The sequence below is a fragment of the Monodon monoceros genome, unplaced genomic scaffold, assembly GCF_005190385.1.
Source record: "Monodon monoceros isolate NGI ecotype Baffin Bay Population unplaced genomic scaffold, NGI_Narwhal_1 Super_Scaffold_22, whole genome shotgun sequence".
In the NCBI taxonomy this organism is placed as follows: Eukaryota; Metazoa; Chordata; class Mammalia; order Artiodactyla; family Monodontidae; genus Monodon; species Monodon monoceros.
Window position 1 is genome coordinate 115,519,656 of NW_021703779.1, and position 11,762 is coordinate 115,531,417.

An 11,762-nucleotide genomic window follows, 5' to 3' on the forward strand; every position below is an offset into this window, starting at 1 on the left:
AGCAATGGAACAGGATAGAAAGCCCAGAGATAAACCCATGCACATATGGTCACCTTATCTTTGATAAAGGAGGCAGGAATATACAGTGGAGAAAAGACAGCCTCTTCAATAAGTGGTGCTGTGATAACTGGACAGGTACATATAAAAGTATGAAAGTAGAACACTCCCTAACACCATACACAAAAATAAACTCAAAATGGATTAAAGACCTACATGTAAGGTCAGACACTATCCAACTCTTAGAGGAAAACATAGGCAGAACACTCCACGACATAAATCACAGCAAGATCCTTTTTGACCCACCTCCTAGAGAAATGGAAATAAAAACAAAAATAAAGAAATGGGACCTAATGAAACTTAAAAGCTTTTGCACAGCAAAGGAAACCATAAACCAGACCAAAAGACAACCCTCAGAATGGGAGAAAATGTTTGCAAATGAAGTAACTGACAAAGGATTAATCTCCAAAATTTACAAGCAGCTCATGCAGCTCAATATCAAAACAACAAACAACCCAATCCAAAAACGAGCAGAAGACCTAAACAGACATTTCTCCAAAGAAGATACACAGATTGCCAACAAACACATGAAAGAATGCTCAACATCATTAATCATTAGAGAAATGCAAATCAAAACTACAATGAGATATCATCTCACACCAGTCAGAATGGCCATCATCAAAAAATCTACAAACAATAAATGCTGGAGAGGGTGTGGAGAGAAGGGAACCCTCTTGCACTGTTGGTGGGAATGTAAATTGATACAGCCGCTATGGAGAACAGTATGGAGGTTCCTTAAAAAACTAAAAATAGAACTACCATACGACCCAGCAATCCCACTACTGGGCATATACCCTGAGAAAACCATAATTCAAAAAGAGTCATGTACCAAAATGTTCATTGCAGCTCTATTTACCATAGCCAGGACATGGAATCAACCTAAGTGTCCATCAACAGATGAATGGATAAAGAAGATGTGGCACATATATGCAATGGAATATTACTCAGCCATAAAAAGAAATGAAATTGAGTTATTTGTAGTTAGGTGGATGGACCTAGAGTCTGTCGTACAGAGTGAAAGAAGTCAGAAAGAGAAAAACAAATACCGTATGCTAACACATATATATGGAATCTAAGAAAAAAGTCATGAAGAACCTAGGGGCAAGAAGGGAATAAAGACAGAGACCTACTAGAGAATGGACTTGAGGCTATTGGGATGGGGAAGGGTAAGGTTTGACAAAATGAGAGAGTGGCATGGACATATATACACTACCAAACGTAAAACAGATAGCTAGTGGGAAGCAGTTGCATAGCACACGGAGATCAGCTCGGTGCTTCTTGACCACCTAGAGGGGTAGGATAAGGAAGGTGGGAGGGAGGGAGATGCAAGAGGGAAGAGGTATGGGAACATATGTATATGTATAACTGATTCACTTTGTTATAAAGCAGAAACTAACACACCATTGTAAAGCAATTATACTCCAATAAAGATGTTAAAAAAAAAAAGACACAGGTAGTCAAGGTGATAGAATACAATATCTAATCACATTTTGTCTAATGGATGAAGAAATTCATTTTAAATATAAAGATTCAGATAGGCTAAAAGTAAAGGTATGGAAAAAATATTCCACATTAACAATAATCAAAAGAAAGCTGTTGTAGCTATATTAATTTCACAGAAGCAAACTTTAGGACAAGGGAAATCATCAGGGATTCAGAGGGGCACAACATAATGAAAAAGAAGTCAATTCTCCAAGAAGATATAGAAATGTTAAATGCATATGCAACTAAAAACAAAGTGTCAGAATATGTGAAGCAAAATCTGATAGAGATGAAAGGAGAAATAGACAAATCCACTATTACATTTGGAGACTTCAATAACACTCTGTCGTTAATTGATAGATCAGACACGCAGAAAATCAGTAGGTGACCTGAACAGCACTTTCAATCAACTTGATCTACTTGACATTTATAAAATACTCCATCCAACAATAGAATACATATTACTCTCAAGTGACATAAAGCATTTATCAAGATAGGACAGATTCAAAACCATTAAACATACCTAAAAGAATAGAAATTATACAAAGTTTGTTCACAAACCACAATGGAATTAAACTGAAAATCAGTAACAAGAAGGTAGTTAGAGTATCCCCGAAATATTTGGAAATGAAATAACATACTTCTGTATAATTTGTAGGTTAATGAAAAAGCCCAAAGAGAGATTGAAAATATATTTTTTAATCTAAATGAAAATGTGTTTAACAAAATTGTAAAGAAAGCAGAGAGAAAAATAGAGTAAAAAATCAGTGAAATTGAAAACAGGAAAACAATAGAGAAAATCAAGGAAACCCAAAGTCGGTTCTTTGGAAAGATCAATAAAATTAATAAGCTTCTAGTTAGGCTAACCAAGAGAAAAGAAGACAGAATTACAAATATCAGAAATATCAAATATTACACATATCGGGTCAGCTGAGGGGGAAGGACCCACTCCCACCTGCTGGTCTCGCGGAGCCTCAGTGCGCCAGAGGGATGAGTCTCAGGCTGTGCCAGGAGTGAAGTGGAAGGTGGAGGGCGGGGCAGACCCCCTGCTGAAGCACAGATGGGGCCCGGCGCCTCTCTGCCCCTGCTGTCAGCCATGAGAGGACACAGGGAGTGGTGGTTGAGTGTGGCTCCCCTTCGCTTCCTCCTCCGCTATCTCAGGGAAGTGAGGCATTGGTTTAAGGAGGGTGACCTCGGGTCAACAGAGGGGGTGTCCCAGGCCTTAAGATAGGGACCGTGATGATCCGTCTATTCCAGGAGAGCAGGGTCCGCGGAGATCATCCAGCCCTTACTGTCACCCCAGGTAGGCCCTGGGCAGGTGTGGCCAGATGCGGTGCCCTCCTCTTGGTCTCGGGAGAGTGAGCTCTTGTTTTGCGAGTTCTGCCTCAGAGCAGCAGAGGGGTGGGGTGCAAGCCTGCCTGGCCAGGAGAAAGCCGAGGACTCCGAGTGGGCACTGATGGGACCATCCACCCCAGGACGGTGCGAGCAACCCAAAGGCCGGCCTTCCCCCTCCCGTCAGCGCTGGGGACTGGGGGCAGGATTGTGATTGCAGTCTGCGGCCTGAGGTGGCCCTCAGTTCCTCTTACTGGGACTCAAATAACCCCGGGAGCGATGATCTTGGTCTGAGGCAAGTGTCCTCGGGTGAGCAGAGCAGAGGAAGCCCAGGAAGGGCCGGGAGTCGGTCAAGGTGAGGACCCTGAATGTCGACCAGTGGGCCCCCCCACACCAGAGCAGAGGGGACACCACAGTGCCTGAGCTCGCACAGCCTACTGTCTTACCTGGAATCTGCAGGCTGAGTGGGCTCGTGTCACCCTGAGGAGTTTCACAGGTCCTCCCACTGGTCCTTAGGGCACAGACCAGTCAGGAAGACAGGGGACCCCGAAGAGCACTGTCTAAGGGAAGACCTATTAAGATGGCCTTGGTCAGAGCTGACAGGGTCAAGTTTCTCACACTCTTCCTCTCTCCCTCAGACCAATTGGCCGCCATCACCACGCCCTGCCCACACCCCTGCCTGCTGCCCCCAGCACGGGTCATCATGCTTCACAGTCGGAAGAGTCAGTGCGATGTGCTTGAAGTAGGCCTTCAGGCCGGAAAAGAGGCTCAGGGCCTGGTGGGGGCACAGGTCCCTGTAGCTGAGGAGGAGGGGCCAGTGCCTCCTCGCTCTGTCCTTTGACCCAGGGCACCGCAGAGGCTGTGCCTGCTGCTGGGACGCGGAGCGTGTCCCCGGAGGTCGCAGAGAGCCCGCTCCTCCATGGCCGTCGCAGCCATTCCACTGAGCAAGTCAAATGAGGGCTGCAGCAGGCAAGCAGAGGATGTGAGCACCTCCCAGGCTGCCAGGTTCTTGTTCTGTGACGTGCTAAACAAGAAGGTGGCCGAACTGGTGCAGTTCTTAAGTGTCAAGTATGTAAAACAGGAGCCCATCACAAAGGTAGAAATGCTGAGGAATGTCATCAAAGAGCACAAGGACCACTTCCCTGCGATCTTCAGCAAAGCCTGTGAGTGCATGGAGGTTGTCTTTGGCATTGAAGTGAAGGAAGTGGACCCCACCAGCCACTCCTATGTGCTCGTGAAGACACTAGACCTCACCTACGACGGGATGCTGAGTGATGACCAGCGCATGCCCAAGGCCGGCCTCCTGGCACTTATCCTGGGTGTGATCTTCATGCAGGGCAACCGTGCCCCTGAGGAGAAAATCTGGGAAGTGCTGAGTGTTACTGGGATGTATGCTGAGCAGGAGGATTTCATCTACGGGGAGACCAAGAAGCTCATCACCAAAGAGTTGGTGGAGGAGAAGTACCTGGAGTACCGCCAGGTGCCTGACAGTGATCCCCCACACTGCGAATTCCTGTGGGGTCCAAGGGCCCACGCTGAAAGCAGCAAGATGAAAGTCCTGGAGTTTTTTGCCAAGATCAATGAGACTGACCCCACTGCATTCTCACGCTGGTATGAGGAAGCTTTGAGAGATGAGAAAGAGAGAGCTCAGGCCAGAGCTGCCGCGGGGGCTAATACTTCTGCTGTGGCCAGTGGCAGCTCCAGTGTCATGCCCAGCAGCCTCTCCTGCCCTGAGTGAAGTCAGAGGAAGATTCTCCACTCTGTGTTTGAGGTCAAGGTTCTAAATAGTGGAGGGCTGATTTTATTGCAGATTTTATCTTTTTTTTTCTAAAGGTTTTTAGCTTTAGAGTCTAGGTTCGTGAATAACATTGGTCACATATTTATTGCTGTTTGTCAGGCTTTAGAATAAGAATTTTGCTAGTCTGTAACACAAATTGGGAAGTCTTTCATCATATTTTGTGATCTGGAACAGGATAACATGGCATTGGAATAGGAATTTCCTTAGAAACATGCAAGGGCCCAGGAATAAAATAGATGGGAGCGAGAAATAGAAGAAAAAAATGTAAAAGGTGGTTATCCTAAGAATCCCGTATCCCATTTAGTCTGTTGTTTTGTAAGATTAAAGTTATACACCTCGATTTACTTGACTAATTAAACAAGGTGTGAGAAATTAAATCTTAATAAATGAGAGTCCTGGCTCACTAGCTCATTTATGCTTATAGGTGGGTGTTAGAGGTGAGGGAAAAGCCTAGAATGGAAAACTGGTCCTGGCAGTTTCTCTGGGATCATGGCGAAGCATAGCCCAGTCTCCACCTGGAGCAGGTATCCTGCCCTTCTGTCCCCACGCCACTGAACACAGTGCACAGACTTGGTGTTCTATACACATCATCTGAGAAAAGGCTGATATTTCTTTGAAGTGGTGCCCAGAGGCTGGCACTTTTTCCCTAGCCTGGGAGAGCCAGAGCCCATGCCACTGAGAGGACATTTTAATTAAGTTATCTTGAGTGCAATTTGGCCAACTCTAAGCAAGGTCTAGATTTTTGGTGGGGGTGAGATGAATGAAAACAGTTGTTTGGATGGAAAAGCAGCTGAGAGGGGGGAAAGGAGTTAGTCCTTGACTCAAATTCCGGAAGCTTTGAGTTGCATTCAACTGGGGAAGACCTCCCAATATCCAAATTAAAGATTATATCCACTAACGGGGAAAATTTACTGAGTTTTATTTACAAAGCAGCATTTGAGGCTCACTTGTTTTACGTCCTAGAGTGCTATGTGTTCTCTGAGATGCCATGGAGCACACACACACACACACACACACACAATCCCAGGAGAGACTGATAGAGTCTGGGGTCAAAATCATATTAGAATTACTGCTATTATTAAAGATCCATTAAATGCCAGGCCGTGTGCTTGACTTACATTATATACTGTACATTCCAGCAGTCCCACAAGTCAGGGCTTATTAGACCCACTTCACAAATGAAGAAACTAAGGCTCACATTGGCCACATAGCCATGGACCCAGTATCACATGTCCAGTAAGTGACAGAGCTGGGACTGGATCCCTGGCCTGAATTCATCGAGGTCCCGGCTGTTCCCACTACTCCCAGCCTGAGGCCGACCTTTCGTCTCTTAGTTCGTTCCCCTCCCCAGTACTGCATCATGGCAACAAAAAGAAGGGCCCTGTGTCCAGTGTGCTAAAAGCAGGCCTAAAGAAGGAAGGAGACGGTGAGAAACTGGACTTGGGGATTGTCTATGGGCTTTATTTACCTCTGGTCCTCCTGCCTGGGTCCCAGGGCTTCCTGAGAGCTGAGTGTGCCCAGCTCAGGCACACTGTCCGGGCCTGGCACTTCTGTCCGGGCCTGGCACTTTCCTGCATTATGCACCCTTCCACTGGTCTTCCTTCATGTGCCCTCCTGTCCAGCTGTGGATCCTGGCCTGCTGGCCGGTTCATCACTTCCTCTTCTCTGAAGACTGGACCCTGCTCCCAGTGGAACAGCCCCAAATATTGTGTCCAAGTTATTTTAGTATGTCTCCCATTTTCTCATTAGGTTAAGCAGAAAATTAACTTAATCTCTCACCCATATGAAGCTGGATTTATGCAGTGATGTCCTGAGAGAAGGGATTCCTCTGGGCATGACTTAAAGTTCTGAAATGTCAGCAGGACCTTTCTCCTTTACTTTGAGAAGCAAGGATTTGGCCAGAATGACCAGGAGCCAGGGAAGGATACTCTCAGTCAGTGAGGGTCATTGAGAGCATCCTGGCGAGAGCGATTACCAGAGCCCACGAGAGAGCACGTACAAAACCGAGTCCAGAGAGCCCCAGGCAGGCTGGCAGTCAGGGCTCTCTGAGCCCAGAGTTCAGGGCCCAGAAGGAGAGATGGTGGGGAACCTGGGCGGGTGGTACTGGATGCCCTACAAGAATAGGCTGGGGAATCTCGGCATCCTCATGACCAGCTGGAAGTCCCAGTGTGGTCTGAGTGGGTAGGTCATTGGGAGGAGTGGACCAGCCACATGCCAGACACCACCCGCTGCCTTAGAGTCGCCCGTGTGTCCTGTCAGGAAGAGCACAGCTGCTCCCCTGCATCATTTGGGTGAGCTACATTTCTTGACACCTCTAGTGGTCCAGTGCTCCCTTGCCAGTGTCCCCGCGCTGGGAGCTGTCTTGATGCCTGCTGGAGGCTGGGATGTGCCCCTGTGCGCAGTGGACCCCTCCATAGCAGCTGGGCTATGTGAGTGAGTGGGGTGGTGACCGACGTCTGCCAGGTGAGACAGGCCAGGGGCACCAATGAAGAGTGGAAGGCAGTGCACAGCCACAAGGAGGGGGCAATTGGAGGGGCGATCCCTGGGACTAATCACCTCAGAGACTCTGCAGCAAAAGGGCTGGGTGTGAACGTGTATTGAAACATGATCCAGGTGTTGTCCCCAGCTCAGGCTGCCTCCCACGGATTCTGAGCTGTTGGGACACTAGAGGGCGGGTGTCCTGTGGCTCTGACTGCCGATCTATGTTGCCACCAGATTCTGTCTGGGATTGAGGATTGGCCTGCATTATCTTCCCAGGCAGTAAACTGGGATATCGTAGGACTTTACTCATTTGCTTTCCATTTCTTAGAGATCACTGTCCTTCATGACCTGATGTTCAATCAGTTAAAACTTGTTTCATATATTTCATCTGGATTTTTAGGTATATCAGGTAGGAGTTCAGTTCCTCTTACTCCATTATGGCCAGAAGCAGAAGTCCTATAATGCAAATTAAAACCAGGATTGAAAGACTATGGGACACATTTATGTTAATATAGACATACTTACATACAGCTAGGAGAATATACAGCAAAATGTCAACAGTGTATTTCTCTGCTAGTGGATATATAATTGATTTCTTTATTTTCTTATTCACGGTTTTAAAATTTTCCAACATTTTGGAAACACATATGAATTACCTTTATAAATATTTTAAAATGTGATTTTGACTGCCAAAAATAAATACACATCCTCTAAATGGTTTGTTTGCAAAAAATTGATCAACCCCTTGCTGGATTCTACCCAGCTTCTGGCATGCCTACTGCTTGTCTGACTAGAAAGAAAAAGAAATGCAATCCAATTAGTAAGCTATGTGTAGCCATCCAACTTCCCTCATACTTTCAAAGACAGTGCTGCCCAGATAAGAATCCATCTCCTTTTTAAAGCCCTTTCTCCAGAAAAAGTATATTTACATCTAAATCATATTCTCCATGATATGATTAGATCCAATATTTATACGAAGGACAGTACACAGGCAATTTGGGGAGAAGGAATTATAATTATCATGTTCATTACTATGAGTGTTGTTTATATGTCTCTTGTCAGAGCGCATAATAAATAAATCATGTTATTTTAAAAATGCGTTCTTCCGTCATTACTGCATTAATTCCAAGTTGTGCCTGAAAATGCACTTTTATTTTCTTATGACTGACGCAACATTTTCATTAGAATGTTTATCATTTTCTTTCATAGACTATTATCAACACACAGTTTCTCAACACATGGTTATCTTTCACAAAGTAAATATCATGTAAAAAGTGCTATAATTGATAATTTTGACAATCTTCTCTACTGTATATGTTATGTGCTTTGTTGTTAGCTGTATTTCACATACTCATTTTCTACACTCAACAATTCCACTATTTTAATGGTTTCATTCACACACTGCCCTAACAAAGCCATTAATGCTTATTGATGTGATTCAATATTATTTATACCTTAGGATATTCTCATCACTGTATTGTTTGTTCCTTGTTCTTTACTTTTCTTTCTTTTTCTCTTTCTTTCTTTTTATTAGAACAACCACATAGCCGCTTTCTTCATGTGAACAATTTCTCTTTATTAGACCATGGCCAACTTTCTTGAACTAATCAATCCCTGAGTTTTACCAAATGATTTTGATCCAAATGTGTTTCTATGGATTTTTCAGTTTTAAAATATATACACATTATTTATTTCTTTGCAATGGAATAATCTTACAATACTTTTATTTTTCCATTTTTACAACGTAGGTTCATATTCTCCAAAAAAAGGGGTGCAAGTGAAACTATACTTCAATTTAAGAAAAAAAAATAATAAAGATACAAGTGAATTAATAAGCGCCAATAACTCTGCCAATACTATTTTTTTTACCAATACCACTTAATAAATTGGCTAGCATTTTCCTCTTGAAAATTAAAACTGTTCCTAATTTTCCCACATTATCACCTTGTTTCCTTTATATGCATTTGCTCTAGATCTAAATAATTTGATCACTATTCTACACTTTTAAACAATTACAAATTACTACTATAAGACATTTGTTTGTTTATATGATTATAAGTATCCTGTCATTTTTGCCCTTTCTGCAAACTCCTATATTATCTGTCATTTTCTCTATATGCACAGTTTCATATACTTTAAACTATGTCTGCAATGGGCTGAATAGCTGTGTCTCCCCCAAATCCTTATGTGTTTGGAGGTGAGGTCTTTGGGAAGTAATTAGGTCGTGAAGGTGGAGCCCTCATGAATGGGATTGGTGCCCTTATAAGAGGCCAGAAAGCTAGCTAGTTCTCTTTCTGCCATGTAAGGATACTGAGAAGTTAACAGTCTGCAACCTGGAAGAGAGCTTTCACCAGGACCCAACCATGCTGGCACCATGATCTCACCCTTCTAGCCTTCAGAACTATGAGATATAAAGTTCTGTTGTTAATAAGTCACTCAGTTTATGGTATCTTTTTATAGGAGCCTAAGCTGACCAAGACAGTGTCCAAAACCATTGTTTTATAACAGTCTTTTAAAAAAACTCTCAGATATTTCAGCTTCTTTGATCTTTTCGAAGGAACAGTTTTTGTTCCATTGATATTATTTATTGTTTTTCTAATTTCAATTTCATTGGTTTCTGCTCTTATCTATATTATTACTATCATTCTTGCCTTGGGTTTAATTTAGTTTTATAATTTCTCACGGTAGGAGCTGATGTTATCAAGTTGAGTCTTTTCTTCCTTTCTAATATAAGCATTTAATGACATAAATTTCCCACTTAGCTCTTCTTTAGCCAAGTCCCAAAAATTGTGATATGGTGTATTTAGATTTTCATTCAGTTCAAAATATTTTCTAATTTCCTTGAATAATTTCTTTTGAAGCATGTGTTAGTAAAAATGTGTTGTTTAATTTCCAAATATCTGGGAACCTTGATGGTATTTGAAAAAAATATTGAGGCCTTAAGTGCTAGAGTGAGGAGTTGGTAACTAATGTGTTGAGCAATGGGGAGCCTTGATGATTTTTGAGAAGTATGCTGACGTGATCTGAGCTATGTTTGAGGAAGGACAATCTTGAGGGATAGAATGGATTGGAGGCAGGAAGTAGGGAGGTAGCTAAGAGTCAGCTACTCATTCTAGCCAACTATGCCAGATCATGCACTTACATCTGTTGAATTTCTATTTCTGAAAGACCATTTCTAAGTATTCAAGTCACTTTGAATTTAAATCCCAATTTAAATGTACTAGCAAATTCACTAGTTAGTGTCATCTGCAAACTTAATTAGCACATACTTTATCTCCATGAATGACTGGTTTAACCATTACCATGGCCAAGCCAGTTAAATTGCTCAATTTGGGCTAAAGTTGTTGCTACTGGAATAGATATTTGCATTTAATATATGCATTTCAAACTATAAGCAATTGCTACTTAGCTACTTAGAACCTAAAACGTAATTGTCAGGAGACGTAATTAGTATGAAATCAGAATCTTATAAATCTCTGCCTAATTATTCTGAGTTATATATCTAGATGTCTGGTTGCTATATATTTTTCCAAGGTTTCATACTCTTTTAAACCAAAGCATTTAAACCAAAGAACTGTGAGACAATAAAGTTCTGTTGTTTTTAGCTATCCAGTTTGTAGTACTTTGTTTTGGCAGCCCAAGAAAACGAATAGATTTTGGTACCAGGAAGCGCGGTGCTACTGTAACAAATATCTAAAATATAGAAGCAGATTTGGAATTGGATAATGGGTAGAGCTTGGAAGAATTCCTAAGTGTTGATTTTTTTAAAAAGCTTAGATTGCCTTTAAGAGAAGATGGTAAAAATATGAACACTAAAGCACTTCTGGTGAGGCCTGAAAAGGGAATGATGAATGCATTATTGAGCACTGAAGGAAAAGCAATCCACGTTATAAAGTGGCAGAAAATTTGTTTGAATTGTGTTTTTTTGTTGGGTGAAATGTAGAACTTATAAACTATAAACCTGGATATTCAGCTGAGAAAATTTTCGAAGTGTGGAAGATACAGCCTGATTTCTTCTTACTGCTTATATTAAAATGCGAGAGTAAAGATATAAATTAAGGAATAAATTATTAAGCCAAAAGCAACTAGCACTTAATGATTTGGAAAATTCTCAGTTTATCTAGATATCATGATCTGGAAACAAGGCCAAGGGTGTGGCTGAACAACTGTTGGCTAAATTGATTAGGTACATGCTTTGTGGATCCAATCAACCATCTCAGCAATAAGAATGTGGTGATCCTGGAAGGATCTGGGAGAAACCCCATGTCAAATGGGGTGAATTCCCTTGACATTCATGGAAGACAGAAAAGGTTTTTGAGAAGTATACCAACATGGCATTTCTAGCCTAGATTGAAAGGGACAGAGGTGGGACAAAGTGAAGGAAGCATGACTCTAAGGGCAGAGCCATGGATGCAAAGGCCAGAAAGAGCACAGGCCAAGGGGGCAGAGTGGCCACCTCCTTGTTTCCAGAGGGTAGGGCTGCTGCCCAGGGCTAAGAGGGCAGAGCATTCTTAGGTCCTGGAACCTAGTGAAACTTGCCCTGCTGTGTTGTGAACTTACTTTAGATTAATGACACACCTTTTTTTTCTTCTTCCAATCTCTCCCTTTTAGA

The 11,762-nt window shown here is 42.6% G+C and overlaps 1 protein-coding gene across 1 annotated transcript; it reads left to right on the forward strand.

Moving 5' to 3' along the window:
- The first annotated feature begins 3,574 nt into the window (after positions 1–3,574).
- On the forward strand, positions 3,575–4,609 carry LOC114906359 (putative MAGE domain-containing protein MAGEA13P). The gene is given in 3 exon segments (XM_029241134.1): positions 3,575–3,682; positions 3,685–3,759; positions 3,761–4,609. Coding segments are annotated over 3 exon segments (1,032 nt in total).
- Positions 4,610–11,762: the final 7,153 nt, after the last annotated feature.